This window comes from Cyprinus carpio, unplaced genomic scaffold, assembly GCF_018340385.1.
Source record: "Cyprinus carpio isolate SPL01 unplaced genomic scaffold, ASM1834038v1 S000006465, whole genome shotgun sequence".
Classification (NCBI taxonomy): Eukaryota; Metazoa; Chordata; class Actinopteri; order Cypriniformes; family Cyprinidae; genus Cyprinus; species Cyprinus carpio.
In genome coordinates, this window is record NW_024879144.1 from 183478 (window position 1) to 211441 (window position 27964).

Here is a 27964-nt window from a genome sequence, read left to right on the forward strand (position 1 = left end):
ATCAATACACAGCAGTTACCCGCATTTTAACAAGAAGAATACAGTCAACAGTAGTAATGGGTGTTTCAAAATGGTTCACGTCTCGAGTCAGCACAATTTTCTTTTAGTTATTTCCTCAAATCATCAGTACACTGAAGCGAGAACTGTTTCTTTCAACAGGTTTCGATACTGAGGTCCGATGAGCTGATGTTTACAGAGCATGCCTGTTAAATTACTCAGAGGGACAAAAAGCATTTTCCTTAAGTGTTTTGTTGAACATCAGAAAGTGTAACAAAAGAAAACATGTTGGAAATACATTAAACACAATTACTGTTGCATCAATATCTTTTTAAAGATAGGAAACACAATGAAAGGATTGTAAAACTATCAAACTAAACATTTATTTGTTTATCAACAATATATTTTCAGAAACAGCTTGTTTAATTTCTAAATATTTAGATATAAATGTTGGTGTAAATGTTTGCCAAAGTTTTATTGGTGCAAGGTAAATGTTTATGTGTTAATCAGTAGACACCTATTAAACATGCTGCAGAAATGCTTCAGCTTTTTAGTTTTGTCGACTGTGTATTCAAGTTGCAGCAGTTCTCAGCTTAGCAGACTTGCACATACTGCTACAGCCGATCTTTATTCAAGAACCGGTTCTAGCAGTTTTCGAATCACCAGAACACTAAATGGAGAACTTGTTTCTGTCGGACAGAACTGATGAGCTGGATTTACGAGCATACATGAAGCTAGCACTGACTGAACCCAGCTGTTTCTTATGGAGAGCTGATGGTGTGCTGTTACTATGAGCGCTGGTCTACCGATGACTTGGGGGCAAATTTGGTATTTGACCATTTACTATTGTATATGCACATTATATTTTAAACTTTATGAGCTGGATCCTGGTTTCTGTAATAAGCTGATGAAGGCAAGTTTATTGTTTAGGAAGCAATGCAATACAAAACAATAGAAGCAATCAAAACCAACAAAACAGCAATAATATGTAATACAGTGCCTTGTGAAAGTATTCATAAGTATTTTGTTATGTTATGTTGCTGCCATGTTAAAAAATTTTTGGTCATGACTGTACATGTTACAAAATGCTTTCTAGAAGTGTCATTTTAATAATATTTTCAGGTTTAAAAAAGTCTGTCTTCTTTTCGTAGGAACACAGGCAGAGGTGTCATGTAAAAATGTAGGTGTTTGGAACCACTACATCTGCTGAAACATTAAAAAAAAGAGCTCATCTAGAAAAGAGCTCATCTAGAACTGGAGGGGGAGGAAAGTGTTTCCTTCGAGGTCTTTGATCATCAGGGCACAATCATTTGAAGACAGTAAGTTTTAAAGTAAACAACTTAACTATTCTCATGTTATGGCCTTTTTAAGAGACTACATACTTTGTTGGAATGTAATTATTTTTTACAAATTTCATTTGAAGACAGTAAGTTTTAAAGTAAATTTCTTATTTAATAGTAATCGTATGTGGTTATGTGGCAAAGCACTGTACACTGTTGAAAAGCTTCTTACAAACAAGAGAATGCTGAAAGACGTCAAGAAACTCAGCCCTTACTTTCAAACTTCATCTTCGGAAGCTTTTTTCAGTGTGATTTTACAATTTGCACAAAAAATGTGGTTTATCCTTACCTTGGAATGTTGTGCAGGTGTGTTTGAAAGTAATTTAATGACTTTAACCTCTATGAAGATGTCTTTATTACCCTACATTGCTAGTTTTACTTGATCCTAGTGCTGTGTTCGACACCATAGATCATGACATACTCATAGATCCATTACAAAACTATACAAGTATTCAAGGGCAGGCTTTAAGATGGTTTAGATCAGGGATCCTCAAATCTGGCCCACAAGATCCACTTTCCTGCAGAGTTTAGCTCTAACCCTAATCAAACACACCTGAGCAAGCTAATCAGTGTCTTCGGGGTCATTAGAAAATCACAGTTAGGTAATGTTCATCAGGGTTGAAGCTAAACTCTGTAGCGCATTGGCCCTCCAGGGTAAGATTTGAGAAACCCTGGTTTAGATCCTACCTGTCCGATCAATACCACTTTGTTTATTTAAATGGGGAGTCATCTCATTTATCACCAGTAAAATATGGAGTGCCACAAGGATCTGTCCTAGGTCCTCTGCTATTTTCAATATACATGTTGCCCCTTGGTAATATTATTATAAAATACGGGATTAGTTTCCACTGTTATGCTGATGATACTCAACTATATATCTCAACGAGACCAGATGAAACTTCAAAACTATCTAAGCTAACAGAGTGTGTTAAAAATGTAAAAGATTGGATGACCAATAATTTTCTCCTATTAAATTCAGATAAGACAGAGATATTACTTATTGGACCAAAAAACATTACACAGAATCTAGTAGACTACAGTTTGCAGCTAGACGGATGTACTGTTACTTCAAGTCAAGTCAAATCAAGTCTGCTTTATTGTCAATTCTTCCACATGTACAGTACATACATACATACAGAGAATCGAAATTGCGTTACTCTCAGATCCCTGGTGCATACAGATAACACTAACAGTAGAGCCTAAAAATCTAGATCAAATATAAAATATAAGATAAAACTATACAATAAGGGAATGTAAAAAAGACATATAATAAAAAAAGAGGAAATAAAGTTAAATAAAGCAGCGCAAGGCACATGGAAGATAGAGTGCAAACCGGTGAACAAACAGTGCAGATAAAAGATTTTTAGTTAAAAAAAAAAAGCTTATTCAGTCTGATTAAAGTTCAGCGGTGCCTGGGGCAGAAGAGGGATGGGGGGGCAAGTTCGGGAGCGAGTTCAGCTTCCTGACAGCCTGATGGATGAAGCTGTCCTTCAGTCTGCTGGTCCTGGCCTGGAGACTCCGCAGTCTCCTCCCTGATGGCAGCAGACTGAAGAAGCTGTGTGACGGGTGAGTGGGATCACCTGCGATGCAGAGGGCTTTGCGAGTGAGACGGATTCCGTAAATTTCCTGGAGGGAGGGGAGAGAGACACCAATGATCTTCTCTCCTGAAGTCAACAACAATCTCCTTCGTCTTCTCCACGTTCAGAGAGAGATTGTTATCACTGCACCACCCAGCCAGGTGGCTCACCTCGCTCCTGTAGTTTGTCTCATCTCTGTTGCTAATGAGACCCACCACAGTCGTGTCATCCGCAAACTTAATGAAGAGGTTGGAGTTGTGTGACGGTGTGCAGTCGTGGGTTAGCAGAGTGAAGAGGAGGCGGGCTCAGCACACATCCTTGGGGGACCCCAGTGTTCAGTGTGATGGTGCTGGATGTGTTGCTGCCGACACGTACTGCCTGAGGTCTTCCAGTCAGAAAGTCCAACAGCCAGTTGCACAGCGGTCTTTCCAAGATGGCGGTCTTTCCAAGATGGCGCCGCCGAGTTCGGTCGCCGTCCAGGTCGCTCCGCTTAGATTGTGTTTTTATTTACTTTTTTACCTACTTTTGCTTTCTCTTTTTACACACATAACCTCTGCACTGATCACTTACGACAAAGGAACATTTTTGGACATTGGATACCGCTTCACTAACCTGTTTCAGGACACTTTATCCTCCAACCCACCGTGACCATCTGAGATTCTCCGGAACGCCAAGATGAACAATGGCCACCTGAATAACCACCCGAGGCGACAGATCAAGAAACACCGCGGGAAACGCGCTGGGGTCCGCGACAGACTGAGAAAAAGAGCTCACAGTCCTCCTCTGCCGAGCATTCTGCTCGCCAATGTCCAGTCTCTGGAGAATAAGATGGACGATCTTAGAGCCAGGATAAGTTTCCAACGGGACATTAGGGACTGTAACATCCTTTGTTTGTCTGAAACATGGCTCATGCCCTCATGCCCAGACGTTGCTGTAATGCCGTCTGATAACTTCTGTGTTTTTACGGATGGACAGGACAGCCGAGGCCGGTAAATCCAAAGGTGGAGGAGTGTGTTTCATGATTAACAAGAAATGGTGTGACCCCAGGAATATCTCCACTCTGTCGCGCTCTTGCTTGCCTCATCTGGAACATTTATCTATTATTTGCCGCCCATTCTATCTGCCCCGTGAGTTTTCATCAATCATCGTTACTGCTGTCTACATCCCACCACAAGCTGACACCGGTTTGGCTTTGTCCGAGCTTCACGATGCGCTCAGCGCGCAACATCAACAAACATCCTGACACTGCTGTTATCATCGCTGGGGACTTTAACAAAGCCAACCTCAGGCAGGTTATGCCTAATTTTTATCAACATGTATCCTGTCCAACCAGAGGACCGAATACACTGGATCATTGCTACACTCAGTTTAAGCATACCTACAAAGCTCGCTCACTACCGGCTTTCGGCAAATCGGACCATGCCGCCATTTTCCCTTACACCGGAATATAAACAAAGGCTCGTTCAAGAACCCCCGGTGTGCAGAGGGTGGTGACGCGCTGGTCCGTCCACTCAGAAGCCATGCTACAGGCGGCTCTTGATGACGTAGACTGGGACATGTTTCCGGGCAAGTTCATCTGACGTCAGCGAGTTCACGGATGTAGCATTAAGCTTTGTAAACACGCTAGCCGAACAAGCTACGGATACAATAACTATAAGGACCTTCTCTAATCAGAAACCTTGGGTGGACAGTACAATCCGTGCAGCAGTAAACAAACGCACTGCTGCTTACAACGCCGGTATTTTGCCGGGAAACACGAGCGAGTACAAAGCATCGTGCTATGCTCTCCGACACGCAGTAAGAGCCACCAAACACAGATACAGGGAACGAATAGAGTCTCATTTCCAGCTCAATGACTCCCGACGCATGTGGCAAGGACTAAGAAACATCTGTGCCTTTGGAAATAAATCCTCTGCAGAGGTGAGAGCAGATCCGTCGCTGGCTGACGAGCTAAACTCTTTCTACGGCCGCTTTGAAAGCAATCTAAGCAGCGCAAGTCTGCCGATCAGCGCGTCAGAAAGCGGCAGTCAGAGCAGCGATAATCATGTAATCACCGTGTCGGAGGACGAGGTTTCGGAGGGTTCTAAAGCAAGTGAACATCAGGAAAGCAGCCAGACCTGATGGGATTTCTGGCCGTGTTCTGAGGTCCTGCGCTGATCAACTCGCTGGTTTGTTTACATCCATTTTTAATGAGTCTCTTGCTACATCGGTGGTTCCCTCCTCCTTCAAAAAATCTGTCATCATCCCTGTGCCTAAGAACAAGAACCCCTCTTGTCTGAATCACTATCGTCCAGTTGCCCTCACATCAATAGTCATGAAGGTCTTCGAGGGACTGGTTAAAAACTTAATTTGCTCCTCCATCCCGGATACTTTGGACCCTCTTCAGTTTGCTTATAGCCCCAACAGATCCACTGATGATGCCATCTCTCACATCCTGCACTCTTCTCTCACACACATTGACAGCAATAACAGGAACTATGTAAGACTGCTATTTATCGACTATAGCTCAGCTTTCAATACTATAGTCCCCATCAAGCTAGCTTCTAAACTCATGGACCTCGGCCTGAATTCTTCAATCTGCAACTGGATTCTTGATTTCCTCACCGGCAGACCTCAAGTGGTGAAAGTAGGCCAGTTCATCTCCAGCTCCATCACCCTGAATGTAGGAGCCCCACAAGGCTGTGTCCTGAGTCCCCTGCTCTACTCTCTCTACACACATGACTGCGTGTCTTTCCACAGCTCCACATCTATTATCAAATTTGCTGATGATACTGTGGTTCTTTTCCTCATTTAGGGCTGCACAATTAATCGAATTTTAATCACGATCACGATTTTGGCTTCCCACGATCAAATTCGCGTGATTGAGCGATCTTTAAAATGTGTCATTCATTCACGCTTTGTATTAAAGGTTTTTTTTTTTTTTTTTTAAAGCCAGTCTAGCCCGCTGTAAAGCCGCTGTCTGATCACGTGCGTCCATGCACCAATCAGAGTTGTTCCCTGCACCGCGCAGCAGCTCAGTCAGTTTCCAGATGTAGACAGTCACAGACAGAAGACAGAGTAGCGTGAGGAAAATACCACAACAGATAGCAGGCTATAATCTATCTTAACAAAGAAAAAATGTCTAACGTAGCAGAGGGAGCGGCCGAGGGGCTTGTCCCGAGAATCGGATCGTCATCCATTGTGTGGAAACATTTTGGGTTTCAGGCAAGTGACACAAAACAAGAACAAGTCATATGCAAAGAGTGCCATAAAGTTGTTTTGGCACCACAAAGCAACACAACAAACCTCTTTAACCACTTAAAAAAACACCATAAAGTTCAATACGATGAATGTATGAGGGCCAAGAAATGCGTTGCAAAGACTAATCATCCCACAACATCAACTCAGACATCCATCGAAGCGAGCCTCTTTAGCGCATCACCATACCCATCCACCTCCCAAAGACACAGTGAAATAACGAATGCAGTCACATTTCATTTGGCTAAAGACATGTGCTCAATAAACACGGTGACAAACGAAGGCTTCAAAATCTTGGTCAACACTCTGGATAAACGATACGTGATCCCCTCGCGTAATTATTTTTCAAAGGTGGCACTACCTGCGATGTACAGAAAACGCAAGGGGGAATAGAGCGTGATCTTGCCAATATAAAGTACTTTGCAACTACAACGGATCTGTGGTCAAGCAGGACAATGGATCCGTACATGAGTTTGACAATTCATTACATCGATGAGGATTTTGCAATGCAGAGTCGATGCTTGCAAACATCTTTTTTCCCGCAAGATCACACGGGAGAGTCAATTGCCCAGGGCCTGAGGGAGGTGATGGCCTCTTGGAGCTTGCAGGAGGATCGGCTTGTCTGCATTACAATAGACAACGGAGGTAATGTGGTGAAGGCAGCTTCTCTAAATAATTGGACTAGGCTTCAGTGCTTTGGCCACAGACTCCATCTAGCAATAGGTGAGTAAAAGTTATATTAAAAAAATATTTAAAGAATTGTATATTAAGTAAAAAAAATATATATTAAAGAAAAATATTACAATAATTGTATATTAATTAAATATATATATAATTAATTGAAATAATATGCTATTTGTGATTATTAATTGGAGTTGATCAGTACTTATTTTGCTAATGTGTGTGAATATGTTACTGATAATAACAATAGTAGCTTAATATAACAACAACTGTTATTTCTGCTAGTGTTAAGAAACCAAAACCAAACAGTTTTACTCATGTTGTCTGACATAAGATTTAACTAACTTTAATCTTGAACAATATGATTCGGGTTGTTAATCAAATCTGTGGTTTAATTTTACATATGATTTGACTTGTTCATGTTCTTTTTTAGAGAATGCAATGAGAGATCCTCGGATTGATCGAGCAGTGGGTCTCTGCAAAAAGCTGGTAAGCAGTTTCTCTTACAGCTGGCGACGTAAAAAGCAGCTGCTGACGGAGGCACAAAGAGAACTGAAGCTTCCAGAGCATACACTGAAGACTGAGTGTCCCACAAGGTGGGGATCAAGGCAAGCAATGATTGCACGAGTCCTGGAGCAGCAGAGGGCGATTTCTCAGGTCTTGTCCGATGACAGAAAAGCCAGACACCTCATCCCTACCTGGCAGGACACAGATGTCCTTGAGGCCATAAACAAATCCCTCAGCCCTCTATTGGAATTTACTGATGCGCTTTCCAGTGAGAAGTATGTCAGCGTTTCCTTTGTGAAGCCAGTCCTCCACCTTTTCAGATCCTTCATCTTGAAAGTGAACAATGATGAGACAGACCTAACCTGCACCATCAAGACAAAAATCCTGAGCTATCTGGATGAAAAATACAATGACCCTCTGACACAAGAACTGCTTGATATGGCTTCTGCGCTAGATCCACGGTTCAAGCTCAGCTACGTCAGTGAGGACAATGTTGCACCAATTCATGCCAGACTAACTTCTGAAATGGCGAGGACTGCACCTGCAGCCATGGCTGTAAGTAAATGTATATAATTGCAGAATATATGATAAATTAATGCTTTTAAGTGGATTAAAATGATATGAAATCCAGTGGCTTAATGTAATGTCTGGAAATGAGTGTTGAATATGTTTAGATTATTAGGGCTATTTATTAATCATATCTTATTTACTCTTCAAGGAGATGGGCCCAACAAGTGATCCCCATGGAAAGACTGCTGAGGATGCACCCACTACAAAAAAGAAAAAGACCTTGGGGAGTTTCTTCAAGACTGCTGAGGGAGCAGCGGCAGCCACACAAAGACTCAGTCCTCTCCAAGAACAACAAGCTATATCTTCTGAGCTACAGTCGTACCTACAATCAGGTAACCTAGACAGTGAGGAGGACCCGCTAGACTGGTGGAGGGAACATCAGAGACTCTTCCCACGTCTCTCAAAACTGGCAAAGAAATACTTGTGCATCCCGGCTACAAGTTCCTGCCTTCGCTCATCCCTCAAGCCAGAAAATGTTGACAGGCTAGTGTTTCTTTCCAAAAACCTGTAAACTACAGTACTCTTTTCGGCATAGTTCTTCTGCCTTGAAATGTTCTTATTTGGTTACATTCTGTTATGGAATATTTGTTTCTTATTGATTGTATATTTTAATTTTAGTTTTATTCACATCCATTATGCAGGTACAACTTAAGTTTATATTTTGCTTCCTAAAATATATTTACACATTGTAAAATGTAAAATAGTGCCCTGTTGAAGTTTTGCTACATTTTCTTTATTGTTTTAATTTATTTTTATTTATTCTTTAAGGAGATTCACTGAATTTTGGTGAATAAGAGGACCTATTTTATTTTGATGCACATATCTGTACATTATCAGGAATGTTGCACAATATGGATGTGAAGGCAGTAAATGTAATTAGCTTGTGTGACAATAAAAAATTGTTTTGGTTAAAATCAACAAATAATCGTGCTAATTAATCGTGATCTCAATATTGATCAAAATAATCGTGATTATCATTTTGGCCCTTATCGTGCAGCCCTAGCCTCATTCACAACAATAATGAGACCGCATACTTGGATGAGGTAGAGAAATTAACATCATGGTGCCAGGACAATTGTCTCTCTCTGAATGAGAGCAAAACTAAAGAGATGATTGTTGACTTCAGGAAGAGACAGCAGCTGCCCTATACTCCTCTTATGATCAGCGGGACCCCTGTGGAGAGGGTGAGCAGCTTCAAATACCTCGGTGTAAAGATCTCCGAGAACCTGACTTGGGACTACCCACATTCAAACACAAGTTAATAAAGCCAGGCAAAGACTGTACCATCTGAGACAGCTGAGAAAATTCAGGGTTTCACCTGCAACCCTGAAAACTTTCTATTCAGGGGCCATAGAAAGCGTATTGACTCAGTGTATATCAGTGTGGTATGGGAACAGCTCAAGTCAAGACTGCAAAGCCCTGCAGAGAGTTGTGTGCTTAGCTGAGCGCATCTCAGGGTCTGCTCTCCCCTCTCTGCAGGACATCTACCTCAAACACTGCAAAAGCAGAGCTGTTAAAATCATCAAGGACTCCATTCACCCCAGTAACCATCTTTTTCACTTTGCTGCCATCTGGTAAGCGCTTCCGTAGCCTGATGTCAAAAACTGAGAGACTTAGGAGGAGTTTCTTCCCCCAGGCCATCAGACTCCTTAAACTCAAAACCAGCCTCTTAACATCTTCATGCCTCCACTTAATATTCACTTTATCAGTAAGATATTCATCATTCACTACATAACATTGACATACTGAAAGTGTCAACCTGTTTGCACATTGCCTCTTGTACATCCCTGTGTATCTTAATATTTAAGACTACAGTTTACTTTCATGCACATTATTTTCCACTATATATTTAATTCTACAGTATACATCTTTTTATATATCTTATATTTTATTCTTATATTTTTATTGTTTACTTTTATTTCATTCTTTCATAGCTATATTTATGTATATTTTCATCTGTTTTGTATTCTGTAATAATTGCACTGTCCATGGAGCGGACCTGACTCACATTTCACTGCTGGTTATATATGCTCTATATAATTACATAAATAAAAAATAAAAAAATAGAACACAGGTTCCTTTTTCTCTAGATGTGTGAGTGCTGAGTGGAGGGCAGTGGCGATGGCATCATCGGTCGACCGGTTGGACCGATATGCAAACTGGAATGGGTCCAGGGAGTGGGGGAGGGCAGACTTGATGTGGTGCATGACTAGCCGTTCAAAGCACTTCATGAGGATGGGAGTAAGTGCAACAGGACGGTAGTCATTGAAGCATGATGGAGATGGCTTCTTTGGGACTGGAATGATGGTGGTAGTTTTGAAACATGTGGGAACAACAGCCTGACTAAGTGAGATGTTGAAAATGTCAGTGAAGACATCAGTGAGTTCTGTTGCACAGTCTCTCAGTACACGCCCAGGATATGTTGTCAGGTCGTGGAGCTTTGTGTGCATTGATCCTGCTGAAGGATCTCCTCACGCTGTCGGGGGTCAGCGTCATCACCTGGTCACTGGGAGGAGGTGGAGTCTTCTGTGCAGTGGAGCTGTTTTGTTTCTCAAAGCGAGCAAAGAAGGTGTTCAGCTCGTTCAGCAGAGAGATGTTGCTGTCACAGGTCCGCTGTGGGGGCTTGTATTCCGTAATGGTTTGTATCCCCTGCCACAGGCTCTGAGTGTCTCTGCTGCCGCTGAATTGATGGGCTATCCTCCTGGAGTACCCCTCTTCTGCTTCCTCTCACGCCGCTTGTGGCGCCTCCGCTGTGGGTGAGATGCAGCAGTGGGGGTCGGTGATGATGTAGGCCTCCGGAGCAGACTGAGGGCCCACAGCTGTTCCACGTGCGCAGAGTTTAACTCTAAAAATGCGGCTCTGCCGACATCCAGTAGAAACTCACAACTGTATGCGTGCTTAAAGACAGGTAAAACACTGCAACTCACAAGACAAAAAACACGAAAACACCGTCCTGTCAGGACAGAGAGAAGCCGCTGCATGTGGACACGCCGCCATATTGGATTCTTCCTCTACAGTCAAAAATCTGGGTGTTATATTAGACAGTAACTTGTCTTTTGAAAATCATATTTCCCATGTTACAAAAACAGCATTCTTCCATCTTAGAAACATTGCCAAGCTACAGAACATGTTACCTGTTTCTGATGCAGAAAAGCTAGTTCATGCATTCATGACCTCTAGACTGGACTACCGTAATGCACTGCTTGGTGGTTGTCCTGCATCTTCAATAAACAACTACAGGTAGTCCAAAACGCAGTGGCCTTACCAGGTCAAGAAAATATGATCATATTAACCCAATACTACAGTCTTTGCACTGGCTACCTATAAAGTTCCGTATCAGTTACAAAATATTATTACTTACTTATAAGGCCCTTAATGGCTAAGCTCCTGCGTACCTAACTAGTCTTCTACCACGCTACAACCCATCACGCTCCCTAAGGTCACAAAACGCTGGACTTTTGATAGTACCTAGGATAGCAAAGTCCACTAAAGAAGGTAGAGCTTTTTCGCATTTGGCTCCCAAACTCTGGAATAGCCTTCCTGATAATGTTCGGGGTTCAGACACACTCTCTCTGTTTAAATCTAGATTAAAAACACACCTCTTTGGCCAAGCATTCAAATAATGCATCTCATAATTTTGGACTGCAGTTATATCTGATCAAATGTGCATTATTATTCTTTAGCTTGGGTTAAACCAATTAATTTTACTTGGAACAGCAGCTACGCTAATTATGTCTCTATTTGTTTCTCATTTTTGCCACTGGATTGACATCCCGTGGTAACTAGTACACAAGCTCCAGTTTTGATCCAGAACACCTGAGAAGAAATGATGCCAAGCCCTCAGAGGACCTCAGATGATGCCCACCCTGAAAAAAAACATACAGAACTACCAAATTTTGCTATAAGTTGGACTGCATCATATAATAATTGCTGTTAATAGTGTTCATCGTCTGTTTGTTTACGTCTTTGATTGATTTTTCCATACATTTCTGCCGTATACACATAAACTGACCGTCACCACTGATAAGCTATTACTAAATATTGTAGAAACTTAATTTTCTGTAAAGTTGCTTTGCAACGATTTGTATTGTAAAAAGCGCTATACAAATAAACTTCAATTGAATTGGCTGATGTAATTTTTTATTTTTTTTTTCTCCAAACTGTATTTGGCAGGTATGCATTTCAACAAGAACTCCAATCGTCCTCGGGATAAAACAACTGGAATGCCAATGTCTTGGTTTTTGTTTCCCAAAGCCAAAAAGGCAGAATACTCCACACGGCCATTAAAGTCACAGGCAACATATTGTAAGTTAAACAAATTTATTGATGTTCACAATTAAGTAACTAAAAAATCTAAACTGTAAATGTGATTAATTGTAATGCCACTTGTGCAGTTATATCTTTACAGGCAATGTCTTTAATCTGATGACCTTCCTTTTCGGAAAAGTGATCCCAGACCCTCTTCCCTACATGGAGGAGATTCACAAAATCACTCTCAGTCCAGTATGACAGACCCTCCATGGATGAAGCCATCACGAGGCATGTATTGCTGTTCAGTCAAGGGGAGGTCTGAATCCAGAACAGCTGCCTGCAGCATCAGGAAACTCTCGGCATACACGCAGGACAACACAAGACGGGATGTCCACTCTGATCGTCCTGCTCAAATAGCCCCAGCACCAGCTCACAAAACTCCTGTGCGCCAAGTGCCTGTAACGCCTAATGTTAAAGACAATGACAAAGTCATTTGCTTTGTTATCTGCTATTATTGTTAATTGATGACAAATGTTCTAATATTTGTTTTGTTGATTTGTAATAAAGACATACAAAACATTACAGCTGTTTTTGTCTTAAATACAGTGTTTTCATTGAAACATACTACTGTGTGTTATTTACTTTAATTTAATTGTAATGACCTGACTGCTTTACAAAATTGCTATTGTATTGAACACAAAATATTTACATAGACTTATGTGACATAATATAAATCTTACTTTTCTATTCCTCTGAGTCTCAAGGGGCCATAATCAGCTTTGTAAACATTAAGTGCATTCTGTAGTGAATACACATTTAGGCAAACCGGTTCAAAGCCTGGGTGATGGGTTATGCAGGTAAGTGTGTCCGGTACCTGGTTAATCCTTCGAACAATCTAAAACACAAGAGCAATACACTTCTATTTATTATAAATACATACATACATACATACATACATATATATATGTATAGTTCAGTCATGTAACTCTAGATGGAGCAGGCTGATGGGTATTAACGTAATTGATTATATTCACAGTGTTAAACGACTTGGCACAAGCTGATTGGTTCATGTTGCATACGCAGCAAATGAGCTTGCTACTTTATACTTAAATGGCTGATTAGCATTCACTTGAGCATTTTCAGTGCGCCTCAGAGTTCCTCTTAAACACTCCACCTTCCCCAGCTCCACCTGTATAGATCTACTGTGGGTTATTTTATATGCTATTTGTGCAGCAGTGGTATGTCTTAAATACTCACGCCACTGTATCGCCGTATGCATTGACAGTAGCAAGTTCCTGTATTTGCTTGCTGCAGCATCAATAATCTACAACTACGGCAATTACCAACAGCAGCAGCGCAGCAGATCTATTCCACCAAGACCAAATACACTGACACTGTCATATCCATCACCATGCTAAAATCTTCAGAGTTGTCATGATCGAAATATAAATACACACACAGACACGTGTATTGAGATATATATATATATATATATATATCTATATATATATATATATATATATAAAAATATATATATATATATATATATATATATATCGCATCCAAAGTAAGTTTGTTTACATAATACATGTTTGTGTACTGTATATATTTATAATGAATAAATACACATGCATGTATACATTTAAGAAAAATATATAATTTTTATATAACTATAATATATATATATATAAAAATTATATTCATATGAGTATATTCGTGTAAATATTTTCAATATATATATATACTATATGTGTTGTATATTTGTATACATAATAAATATATACAGTACAAAACACTGTGTAAACAAAAACTTTCATTTTGGCTGTGATTAATCATTTGACACACACACACATACATATATACATACATATATATATATATATATATATATATATATATATATATATATATATATATATATATAGTGGTGGGCCGTTATCGGCGTTAACGTGCTGCGTTAACGTGAGACTCTTATCGGGCGATAAAAAAAATATCGCCGTTAATCTATTCTCAAAGTTGGGTTGGGAGCTGGGTCTATACTACACAAGCTATGATGACTTTCACCGTGATAGTTTAGCGCGGATGTATACCTAGACGAATTGCACTGTAGGGGGCGAGAAACGAGTCTTTGAACCTGTGTGTATGCCTACTGTGAAATCACCACGCTTCCCAAAAAAAACCTCGACAAGACTCACGCCTGTTTCACACATCCTCCGTCTGCAGTGCGTATGCAGTCCGTGTGTTACATGTGTGGTGCAGAAGCAGCACGGACTCATTGTGCTTTCACACAGGACGCGTTTGCAGTCCGCTACTGATCCGCGGATGTTTAGTCCACAAACACAACATTTGTTCATTATTCTATATTTCAAACCATGCAAAAAAATAAATAATTGTGACTCTTATCACAGAACAGTAACAATCTTTCATAATCATAGACATTTAGTTTAAACTTAATAAATATAAACAACATATTATTCATGCATTTGACTTCTAGGTTTGTATAATAAGCTGCTCAAGCAAGCAGCAAAACATTTAAACACAACAATTAGCCTACTTTTCTTGTTGGGATATCGCAAATATTTAAAATTAAAGCACCACTGACAGAAACAGTCGACTCTCGTGCCTTTTGCATTTAAATCTTTATTACAAGCAATCGCACGGTTCTTAATTAACTTTGTTTTTCTGCTTCCATAAAAGTGTATGTTGCCTCGTTTATCTAAAGGTGCTCTTTTTCTTGTTTTAAACTTAGCCAAAAACCCATGTGTTGCGTGTATAACACAGAAGCCTTTAATTAGTATACATTTATTGTGGAATTACTGTATTTCCGTGTCAATCCATGTTAATTTTTACCGCGAACAATGCACTGTCATTTTAATTCAGCGCATGCAGCACAGCAAAAATAGACTCGGTACTCGCTGCACTGCTGCAGACACACCGCTCCTGGAACGCACTGACGGACCACAACCGCGTGAACGCTGGAATCCGTTAACATGGGTGCGTAAAAAAAAAAAAGCAACGCATTCTATGCCCACCACTAATATATTATATATATGTATATATATATATATATATATATATATATACATATATATATACATATACATCAGTACAGACCAAAAGTTTGGAATATATATATATATATATATATATATATATAAATATACATGAATAAACATGAGTCACCACAAAAACAAACACACACACACATACACACTGCCGTGAAAAGGTTTTTGCCCCCTCCCTTTTTTTTTTTTAATACAATTAAAAGATTGTGATCATAAATAAAAGATTGAGATCATCAAACTAATTTTAATGTTGCAAACAGATAACATTAGTAAATACAAAAATCAGTTTTAAAATAATGATTTCATTTATTAAGGGAAAAAGCTGTCCAAACCTGCTTGGCACTACGTGAAAAAGTAATTACCCCCTAAATCTAATAACTGGTTGTGCCACACTTTGCAGCAACAACTGCAATCAAGCGTTTGTGATAACTGGCAATATGTCTTTCACATCGCTGTGGAGGAATTTTGGCCCAATCTTCTTTGCAGAATTGTTTTAATTCAGCCACATTGGAGGATTTTTGAGCATGAATGGACTGTTTAAGGTCATGCCACAGCATCTCAATCGGATTTAAGTCCAGACTTTGACTTGGCCACTCCAAGACCTTAATTTTTTCTTTTTCTTGAGCCATTCAGAGGTGGACTTGCTGGTGGTATTTGGGATCACTGTCCTGCTGCATAACCCAAGTGCGCTTGAGCTTGAGGTCACATACTGACGGCCGGACATTCTCCTTCAGGATTTTCTGATAGAGAGCAGAATTCATGCTTCCATCAATTATGGCAAGTCGTCCAGGTCCTGAAGCTGCAAAACAGCCCCAGACCATCACACTACCACCACGTTTGACTGTTGGTATGATGTTCTTTTTATGAAATGCTGTGTTGGTTTTACACCAGATGTAACGGGACACACAACTTCCAAAAAGTTCAACTTTTGTCGCATTAGTCCACAAAATATTTGCCCAAAATCTTGGGGATAATCAAGATATTTTTGGCAAATGTGAGACGAGCCTTTGTTTTTTTGGTCAGCAAAGGCTTTTGCCTTGGAACTTTCCCATGGATGCCGTTTTAGGCCCAGACTCTTTCTTATTGAATCATGAACACTGACCTTAATTGAGGCGAGTGAGGCCTGCAGTTCTTTAGATGTTGTTCTGGGTTCTTCTATGATCTCTTGGATGAGTCGTTGTTGGGCTCTTGGAGTAATTTTGGTAGACCGGTCACTACTGGGAAGGTTCACCACTGTTCCAAGTTTTCTCTATTTGTGGATAATGGCTCTCGCTGTGGTTCGCTGGATTCCCAAAGCCTTAGAAATGGCTTTATAACCCTTTCCAGATTGATACATCTTATCTGTTCAATTCAAGTTTATTTGTATAGTGCTTTTTACGATACAGATCATTGCAAAGCAACTTTACAGAAAATTAAGTTTCTACAATATTTAGTAGTAGCTTATCAGTGATGATTGTCAGTTTATGTGCATACGGCAGAAATGTTTTCGGAAAAATCAATAAAAGACGTAAACAAACAGACGATTAACACTATTAACAGAAATTATGCAATCAAACTTATAGCAGAATATGGTAGTTCTGAATCTCTTTAGATCGTGGCATGATGTGTTGCTCTTTACGCATGCTTCACTTTATCAGACAGGTTCTATTTCTTGATTCAACAGGTCTGGCAATAATCAGGTCTGGGTGTGGCTGGTGAACTTTAACTCAGCTTTCTAAAAAAATGTGGTTAATCACAGTTGATGATTTAACAGGAGTGGGCAATACATTTTTCACGTAGGGCCAGGCAGGTTTGGAACAGCTTTTTTCTCTTAATAAATGAAATCATAATTTAAAAACTGCATTTTGTATTTAGTTGCATTATCTTTGTGTAATATTAAAATTTGTTTGATGATCTGAATCTTTTAAGCATGACGTGTTAAAAAAAAAATAGTAGTATATATATATATATATATATAATGTGTGTGTATATATATGGCATAATATATACATATATATATATATATATAATGTGTGTGTGTAAGGGATAATCAATGGCTAGCTGTGCATTAAAGGACAGTGTTTCCCACAGACTTGCACTCTATTTGTGGTGGCAGATATATGCAGGAGGCACTGTTGGAGTAGTAGAGATCGAGGTTTCCCCGGTAATGGCTGTACACAAAGCTTCTCTCACAAATGCTGCTTTATCAGACATTACATGCAAGATAAAATAAAAATGACATCCAAAATTTTCTGAAGACAGTCGGTTTCCTTCAGAAATACAGAGATATAAAAACACCGGCATCGGATTTCGATTTTGAAACATGCAGTGCTCATGTTTATTCAACGAAGTCAAAGCCTTTTGGAAAATCTATTTGTGGCGGTCAGTTTTGATAATGTGCCGGGTCGCCACAAATAAATCAATGTATGGGAAATCCTGAAGGATTTTAAATGCATGATGTGAAGTCAAAGAACCGCCCGACACGAAGCGGAGGTGAATGCATGGGTAGCCGTTGATCATCCCGCTTATTCCAAGGTCATTTGACAAGTTATAGACATGTTAAAACTAGTATTGCTCTTTGCAGAACAATATTTGACTGAATGAGTAAAAATTATTTATTTTCGTCAGTTACGGCACGTTAGCGCTATCATTCTACCCGCTTCAAATCATACACAGAGATGAAAGTGCGGTAAGACCACATTTATTTGAATTAATCATAGCATGTATTTCAATTAATTATCGAGAGAGAGAGAGAGAGAGAGAGAGAGAGAGAGAGAGAGAGAGAGAGAGAGAGAGAGACAGAGAGAGATGACAGATGTGTGTACCTGCGTGCTGCGTCTGTGCGTCTATATGTACAAACAATTACTTCAAAAACAGCAATTTAATCACCTCGTTGTTGGGGAATATAATGTAGCGATCTAGTATCTAGGCTATTTTATTAATGAAAATCACATGGTTTATGCGATTATGCGTGTGTGCAGCGCAATCAGCGATCTCTCTCTCTTTGTGTATGTGTGCGTTGGTTAATGTGCATCAATTAAGGCAACGCATTAATATAGAAAGGTGATTAAACTGACTTGGAACTACCTGTGCATTAAACAGTTTTACTGCATACCTGCCAATCAGAATCCAGTATTCAGAAACACACACACATACACACACAAATATACATTTACATTGTACAATTTACAAATATACACTGTACTTACCTCAGGAATCTCCAAACAGCATTTATTTTCTTTTTCCGTTGGCATAACAGCACAGTTTTCACAGGTACACCTACAGATGATTGACAGCAAGTGATTTATTTTCATTTTATTTGCCAGACAGCAGTGTGTAACTGACAACGTAAATGTTTTTCAATGTATAGAAAACGTTGAACAAACAATAAAGGTCCAACACTCAACAAGCAATGCTTTTCTATAATATAACTGTGGTATGTACGTGTTCGTAAAAACCTAACTTGTTACATCCAAGACGTTTAAACCTTATGTAGTACACATTATTGTCTAACATTGTTGGTAAATATTTGAATTTTGAGTAATAACTGTCTGTAACATCTTTGGTTACATTAAAATAAAGAGTTCAAACAACTTCACAAATAAATTAGAAATAAACATGATTGACGATAAGGACTAACCATGCTGTCACAGGCTGGAGCATCCTTGGTATTTGAGGTTCAGTCGGTTCATCGTCTTGAAATTCGGGATCAGACTCTGGCTCGAACATATATGGTTGAAACATTCCGGTTGCCATTTCTCCACATTGGACGTTTTCAAAACAATTCCCCTCGCGTACTGACGGGGGAGTCGAAAGTTAGTTTACTCAGCAAAACTGTTATCCAATCATAGCAGTGGGTGTTTACCTACAAGTCTTCATTGTGGCCTACCCATAAAAACAGACTATTACTTACTGATTTTGAGGTGTCTGAATGTAAAAACATTTCTATTGTTAATTTTATGTTGTAGCAAGGACGTAAACAAAGGGCAATGATGTTTGGCTCCGCTAGCCAGTTAGCAAAATGCTAATTGTTACTTGTCCGCCTACAAATCCCACCAGCGAAGTTTAAATGTTGGTGTTTGTTGGCTAATATCTGATCAGAGTAAACTATTCTTCGATTAGAGCTTTTATCTAGTGTTTACTAGGACTGAGCAATTAATTGAAATACGATTTTGGCATCCAACGATTATGAAAACACAATAATTGAGATTATTGCATCTCATTTAGGGGTGTTCGGAGTGATACTAATATCGATACCAATACTGGTATTGATAGGTTAGTTTTTTACAGTGAAAGATGAAATGGTAGAAATTCGCTATAGTAGCAACACCACCAACTTATCCACCTTATTTTTCAATGCAGAATTAAGCTGTTTTCTGTGAATGTGCGAGACTTACGCATCATTAGGCAAGGTAGGGAAATAACATGAAAAAAAAATAACAGTGCAAAAACAGTAAAATTGTTTGTGCTACAACCCTGTGTGTTTATAATTAAGAGAGCACATTAAATTACTATAGTAAGAAACACCGGTTTGCAATACCAAGCAGCAAAACAAGCTGTTTTGTACAGCTAAAAAGTGCTGGAAGCAGATGCGACTGGAAGCCAGACACATTAAATTCACAAATGGCCGTGCCTGCTCTTACATGAAAAATAAGGTGTATACAAAAAAAGAAATAAATAAATAATAATAATAATAAAAATAGCACTTTGTGTTCATATCCTGAGCAGCATGCTTGCACATAGTTTGCATCATCAGTAAGGTACAAATTTTGGCCTTTTAATATCACTTTATTAATGCATTAAGCCACGTTAAGTTTTCTTTATAACTCATCTCTATGGGAGGAAAATGCTTAACATGAAATTTTGCACATTGCTTTCATATTCTGGGCTCCTCTGCTTGCAAAGTTCTTTCAGAAAAGCAAAGAATATCCACATAGCTTTAAGGTGAATGGAATATTTTAGTCATATTAACATTAGTTTTTGTTAATTTTCAATGTGTAATTGGTCATTTAAATGTGTAATTTTAAAAGTATCGGCAATACTGGCCCTATATTTACTTGGTATCGGATTGATACCAAAATCTGCAGTATCTCCCACCCCAGCCCCATTCCGCCCTCTTTCCAGCACTGCGGATTACCTCCTCCATAAAAGCCCCACATGCAAATCAGTAAAATCATGTAGCCTGACTTTTGCAAAAATGGGACGTGCTTGATTTAAGTTCAATACATTTATTCATGTTTTTAAAAGTGCTCAGCGCTCAGAAACGGAGCAGAACACAAACATGTAAAATCATCTTTTACCTCATGGTGCACATAGGGTTGGGTACCGAAACCCAGTACCAATATGGCACCGGTACCTATGTAACCGGTAGAACCAAATCAGAACGCAGATTCCGGTGCCACATTTTGGTGCCATGCCTGAGCAATCAATTTAAATATTTGTCCTCTGGTTCTCTGAAACGGATGTAAGAAGCATCATCACTGGCACTGCATGTGAAAAATAATTTCCTGACTGAGAAAATGCATGTGAACTCGCCGGAAACCAAATCCAAATTCAACGAGAGTGTCCATGTTGTTTTCACACTCTGACTTAAAAGCGCCACTCGGGAAATGAGAGCATCTGAGGAGCGTGTGAATGCAGTAATTACACTTGCTCTGATGGCAGCAGGTAGCCTTCCATTAACTAAGCTAAACATTAGGGCTGGGTATCGAATCAGATGTCCCAATTCGATTCAATTTCGATTCGCAAACTCTCAATTCCATTTGATTGGATTCTTGGTTCGATTCTCGATTTTTTTTTATTTATTTTTTTGATTATATTCAGTGAATATAGTTTTAATCAGAATTAGCTTTATTTGCCAGGTGTGCGCAAACAAATGAGGAGGACAGAAAAAAAAAGTTTGATATTTCTAAAAAATGAACATTAATCATAAATTTAAAAAAAAAAAAGCCACAGACCTGTATTTTAAACCTATTCTTTTTTTTGTATAGGGTTCTTTTTTAAACCCTTTTATTTTTTTGGCAAACAAAGTGCTGCACAACAGAGGTTTACTGTTAAAATTAAAAGAAACCAAATGTGATTATTCCTTTAAAAACAAACTTCTCTTAATATTTATTCTTATTAGTAGTAGTATCATTGTTGTTACATTGAGTCTTCAGTTAGAGTAATATGTAAAATAGCACATAGCTATATATTTTTGACAGTTTCTTCATGTTAAACTAAACTTATTTTGACGGGTTGCCGTGAGGAACTTGCAGCTGCTGTGTATGTGATATGATGGTAGTTTTGTCAAATTAAACGGTAAAATGCTAATGAAGTGACTCTCAGATCAGCTGGGGATGAAATTTGTGCATTTATATCATCATAGTGAGATGACAGAGGCTGAAAACACAGCGCTTTATTAAGTGTGTAGTAAGCAAAACAGTGCGTCGCACCATTCATTCATTGAAGAAATCATGGCGCTTATATGCAATGTCAAATGCTTCCACAGATTTGTAGTATTACTATATAATTTTACCTGAGCATTGCAAATCGCGCATTTTGCTTTGTTGTTGGTTCTTGTCAACAGTATTTCCGCCCTGATAAGCTCTGAATGAGTGACAGGTTTTCTGTTGTAACATTGCGAAAGGTAAATAAGAGGGTGACATCTAGTGGAGAAGACTAATGAAGAGATTCAAATTAATCACATCTTCTTTTAAATGTTTGCTGAAAAAAATACCGGAAAAGATTGATTCGCGGCTTTTGAGAATCAATATCGAATCGACGTCATTTAAAAAAAAGATTAATTAACTTATTAATAAATAATTTTTTTCACCCAGCCCTACTAAACATGCTTAAATTAAAATGCCTAAAGCTAAACTTCCCTTGTATTCACATTTCTAAACCTGCTGTCCAACAAAAGAGAACATTATAACATTTTTACTCCACAACACCAGTCAAATGCTTCCTTTTGTGATCTGATGTGGCTTCTTGTCACAGAATGAGGCAGAAAATATGTTCCATAGGCTACTTGAAAAATAATTCATCGATTAGCAATGAATTATAAATATACTTAATTATTATGAAAATAACACAGATAAACTATGTTGTCGCAGTCAAGTGTTTACTGTCTTTGTTTTATCATTCAAAATGTTTATATGTTCTGTTTACCCAGTTACAGATATAATAGCGATGTCTTTGTCCATATCAGGGATTTCCTGGAGGGTCATGAGTTCACTACTTCTGTGACTGGATATGTGGATTTTCTGTGCGAGGGTGCCCTCTGGCATCCAGTATGAATGAAACTGACACCATGTGTTCATAATGGCCAATCCATCACTCAAATATAAATTAATAATTAAAATTCAAACAATTAAAACATCATAAAATTAAACAATTTTAAAAGGCAACCAAAAAAAACCCAAACCAAAAAAAACTACCCCAAACCAAAACAAAATAGGGCTGTGCAAAAAATCGAATGTGATTTTCATGCGCATCTCATCAGTAAAGACGCTCCTGTGATTAGTAGTATATCTCCAGCACGTGCGTTCAGATCAGGGTTGCCAGGTTTTCACAACAAATCCTGCCCAGTTGCTTCTCAAAACTAGTCCAAAACTAGCCCAATCGCGTTTCCAGGAGGTTCCCAGATAAAAATTGCATCCCGGGGTTAAAATATACGTTTTTGTCAGGGTTGCCCTGGTAATATTCACATTTTAGGGGCTAAATATCACGTTATTGGTATTGGGGTCGCTTCAAACCCGCGGACATGAAAAACAACCGCAGACTTGGCAACAATGGTTCAGGTGGAGCGGCATTTACTACACAGATGCGTAGTCCACAGACAAGCTACACAAAATCGCTTTCAAAATCGACAAAGAATCGCCTGCGATTTTAAAATCGATTTTGTGTAGATTGTCAGTGAATTACGGCTCTGTGTAGTAAATGCCAAACAGTGTTGCCAAGTCTGCGGTTGTTTTTCATGTTCGCGGGTTGAGAATTGTGAAATTTTGCTGGTCTCTAAAATGTAGACATCACAGCATCCTTATTTACTTAACATATATATTTGATATATCACATTTGATATGTCTTTAAATAAATCACTCAAAGTTTTGGTCATATGGCCCACACTCATAATCGTGTTAAATAATCGTTATCACAATATTGCCAAAATAATGGTTATTATGATTTTTGCCATAATCGAGCAGCCGTAGTGTTTACCCAAATGACCGTTAAGCTACAGGCACACTAAATGATATGGTTCTGTATTTGATTTGGCCACTGTAGGAAAGTCATGGTTAGTCGCCAGAATTACAAGCCCATTACGAAGACTAAAGCTTTAATAAGGATAAACCGTACATATAAAAACTGACATAAACAGCAGAAGCATTTACAAATAACAGTGTATCTAAAAAGTTTTAGAAAACTACGAAGTAAAAAACTGAAACGTCCTGCAAGAGTTGTGTTTGCATAGGTTCCTCTTCAGTAATTAATTTTTTTTGGTCTGATTCGGGCTCAAACTGATAAGACAATATTGACGGCTTTGTTAACAATACACCAGAGCACATGCATACATGAGTGAAGAAAGACTTTGAGAATGAAACCAACCTGTTTGTGTCTCAGTATCTTCACGTTTGACTCTAAAATCTTCTTCAATAGTCACCTCTTCCCTCTCCTCTTTAATAAACGCCATCTCTGTTTGTTCCTCTGTATCTTCACGTTTGACTCTTATATCTTCTTCAATCGTCACCTCTTCCCTCTCCTCTTTAATAAACACCATCTCTGTTTGTTCCTCAGTATCTTCACGTTTGACAGTAAACGCTTCCTCAATCTTCATGTCTTCGCTCTCGACTTTAATAAACGCCATCTTTATAACAGTGTCTCGAGGATCTCAGTCACTTCACAGGAGTTTCTCTGTGTGTTTGAGATGAGAATAATTAACAGACAGATCTCTGTGTGCATCTCAATCAGCTCCCTAGCTCAGTAGTCAGCACACTAGAAAGGGAGTCAGTCAGAGTGACAGTTAATGAACTGATTAGACAAAAACAAAAACAACTATTCTTACGAACCACCACAACACACCACAACAATTATCCCACAAGAAGTCACCAATCAAACAAAACAAACAAATAAAACATACTAAAAAACAAGAAGGAAAGAATTTTTTTTAAAAAAATCAAAAAAAAAAAAAAAAAAACTGGAACGCAGCCCTTGAAAATTATTGATACGGTGAAAACACCAAAGCAAGTGTAGTTTTGGGAATTCATGGCCTGCCATACACCTTAGTGCGCACAAATATTGCATTACCACAAAGTATTAATCTATATTGTTTTAAAATGAAAAATAAATAAGATCATTCTGAGCTTATATCACTAAAGAAGATGAGCAATTTTATTAATATTAAATGGCTACTTGGTTAGTTTAAATAACGTTTTAGTGCAAGTTTACGAGCAACCAAAAAAATGAGAATTTTCTTACATGAGAAAGAAATGCATCAAAGCAGTGAGACTGGATCAGGGGTGTATTCCAGAGAGCAGGTTTGAGTTACCATCTACTAAACCCTGAACTCTCTGCTGTTTAACCCAAACCTTACTTACTCAAGGTTTGCTGGTTCCAAAAACGCGTCCGGGAGTAAGTTCAGTCAGCTCAGTGTAAGTTCATGGTTAACACACAAGACTCTTTTGACATTCTCAACTTTACATATTTCACAGACTTTTGGAAATCCAGCATTTAGTTGATCCTGATAAGCACTCATCGTCACAGTTGTAAACACGAAGGCTTTCTTCTCCCATGAGGGGGTTTGGTGCCACGGCATCTTTGTTAACGAACGCGACACACATGTCTTCTGGAAATCCTGTAATCTAACCATTCAGAGAACGACTTCGAAACTCCTGAAGTGTTTCCACTTTTGTGTGCGGTATAAATCAGAGGTTCAGCTAGCAGTCCATGGGCGTGACGTCTGAGGCTGAGACTAGCTCTGAAGTAAAGTAACCTTAAAACAGAATGTTCAGAGTAGGGCTTGTTACTTGTTACTTACAGGTGCTGGTCATATAATTAGAATATCTTTAAAAAGTTGATTCATTTCACTAATTCCATTCAAAACGTGTAACTTGTATATTATATTCATTCATTACACACAGACTGATATATTTCAAATGTTTATTTCTTTTAATTTTGATGATTACTAAGGAAAATCACAAATTCAGTATCTCAGAAAATTAGAATATTACTTAAGACCAATACAAAGAAAGGATTTTTAGAAATCTTGGCCAACTGAAAAGTATGAACATGTAAAGTATGAGCATGTACAACACTCAATACTTAGTTGGAGCTCCTTTTGCCTGAATTACTGCAGCAATGCGGAGTGGCATGGAGTCTATCAGTCTGTGCCACTGCTCAGGTGTTATGAGAGCCCAGGTTGCTCTGATAGTGGCCTTCAGCTCTTCTGCATTCTTGGGTCTGGCATATCCCATCTTCCTCTTCACAATACCCCATAGATTTTCTATGGGGTTAAGGTCAGGCGAGTTTGCTGGCCAATTAAGAACAGGGATACCATGGTCCTTAAACCAGGTACTGGAAGCTTTGGCACTGTGTGCAGGTGCCAAGTCCGGTTGGAAAATGAAATCTGCATCTCCATAAAGTTGGTCAGCAGCAGAAAGCATGAAGTGCTCTAAAACTTCCTGGTATACGGCTGTGTTGACCTTTGACCTCAGAAAACACAGTGGACCAACACCAGCAGATGACATGGCACCCCAAACCATCACTGACTGTGGAAACTTTACACTGGACCTCAAGCAACGTGGATTGTGTGCCTCTCCTCTCTTCCTCCAGACTCTGGGACCCTGATTTCCAAAGGAAATGCTAAATTTACTTTCATCAGAGCACATAACTTTGGACCACTCAGCAGCAGTCCAGTCCTTTTTGAAGCGAGACGCTTCTGACGCTGTCTGTTGTTCAAGAGTGGCTTGACACAAGGAATGCGACAGCTGAAACCCATGTCTTGCATACGTCTGTGCGTATAAATACAATAAACAATTACTCCAGCTGCAGTCCACTCTTTATAAATCTCCCCCACATTTTTGAATGGGTTTTGTTTCACAATCCTCTCCAGGGTGCGGTTATCCCTATTGCTTGTACACTTTTTTCTACCACATCTTTTCCTTCCCTTCGCCTCTCTATTAATGTGCTTGGACACAGATCTCTGTGAACAGACAGCCTCTTTTGCAATGACCTTTTGTGTCTTGCCCTCCTTGTGCAAGGTGTCAATGATCGTCTTCTGGACAACTGTCAAGTCATCAGTCTTCCCCATGATTGTGTAGCCTACAGAACTAGACTGAGAGAGGCTTTGCAGGTGTTTTGAGTTAATTAGCTGATTTGAGTGTGGCACCAGGTGTCTTCAATATTGAACCTTTTCACAATATTCTAATTTTCTGAGATACTGAATTTGGGATTTTCCTTAGCTGTCAGTTATAATCATCAGAATTAAAAGAAATAAACATTTGAAATATATCAGTCTGTGCGTAATGAATGAATATAATATACAAGTTTCACTTTTTGAATGGAATTAGTGAAATAAATCAACTTTTTGATGATATTCTAATTATATGACCAGCACCTGTACATACTCTGAAAGTTACCTCCGTTTTTGGAGCCGAAGGCTGAGGTTATCTGCTTACTTACCCTAAAACATACCAAGGTATGTCACATAACCTGCTTTCTGGAATAACCCACAGTTTTGCAAAAAAAAAAAAAATTGTGTTACTGTTATTAACAGAGTTGGGAATGACTAGCAAACACCCGCAAGATCTGTTCTGACCAAACCAACCAAAATATTTGTGTTTTTAAACAAGGTGGCTTTAATTTTTTCTTTCAAGCTTTTCAGTCTGGCTTTAACACACAATTCATAATTTTCTCACAATTATAAACACAAACTTCCAGGTCCAAAAACATTCTAGTCAAAAATCTAACTTTCTTCTGTCTAAATCTGATGACACACGAAACTTATCAAATAATACACAGCCTACTTTCTTGAGACAAACCCCACAGGACTTCTCAGCCGAGAGACAGTAGTTCTGTGACTCATGAAGAACCGGTTCATAAGAGTCATTTTACTGAATCTCAAAAGGTGTTCTGTTACTCTACCGTTACTTTCACGCCAGTGAGCAGACAGAGTGTTTATGATTACTGGCGGAGAAATGAGACGCATCTTTCTGTTACTCGTGTCTGGATGTGCCTCACTATAAACAACTTCGTTCATTACTGTTATTAGACAGATTATAATACCACATTAAAACATATTTGATTCATTTAAAAATCCTCTGTAAAACTGTCTGAACGGTTAGTACTGATTTAAACACTTTAAGGATTAAAAACACAAACCTTTCTTCAGCAGAAACACAGACGCAGGAGCGCGACGCAACCTTATGACGTCATGTCGCCACACCAAAATAAAAGTCCCGTGCACGCAAAACAGAAATTCACATACAGAAAACACAATTCAACTATAAGATAAAGGTTTGGTTTTAAAAGATAAACCATAGATTCAGAACGCTATCGATATCACAGGTTTTTTTTTGAAAGCTTCTGGCTCATATCTAAATTTAATCAAGCGTGAGGTGATCACAATTATAACACCAACACCAGAGCATATTCTGAATCATGAACAAAGTCAGGTCTCTTGATCTTCACATTACAAAGGACTGGATTCTTGACAGAATAAAAACAAAATAAGTTGAATGATTGAAGAGAGCTCTAGCCTATTTAATTGACTAAAGATCTAAAACTT

The 27964-nt window shown here is 38.8% G+C and overlaps 1 protein-coding gene across 4 annotated transcripts in view; it reads right to left on the bottom strand.

Moving 5' to 3' along the window:
- Window positions 1-27689, bottom strand: part of LOC109047632 (P2X purinoceptor 7-like) — a 28133-nt gene extending 444 nt beyond the window's left edge. The window contains exons 1-6 of one of the 4 annotated variants that reach the window (XM_042754158.1): window positions 27559-27689; window positions 23878-24093; window positions 18845-19004; window positions 18414-18483; window positions 12901-13055; window positions 12213-12625 (exon numbers count right to left, since the gene is read on the bottom strand). In XM_042754158.1, the coding sequence (XP_042610092.1) occupies window positions 12463-12625; window positions 12901-13055; window positions 18414-18483; window positions 18845-19004; window positions 23878-24046 (717 nt within the window). In that variant the 5' untranslated portion in view covers window positions 24047-24093; window positions 27559-27689 and the 3' untranslated portion in view covers window positions 12213-12462. Of the gene's footprint in view, window positions 1-12212; window positions 12626-12900; window positions 13056-18413; window positions 18484-18844; window positions 19005-23787; window positions 24094-27203; window positions 27530-27558 lie in introns of those variants that run through there. The other 3 variants (XM_042754155.1, XM_042754156.1, XM_042754159.1) reach the window with 3 other exon arrangements.
- Window positions 27690-27964: the final 275 nt, after the last annotated feature.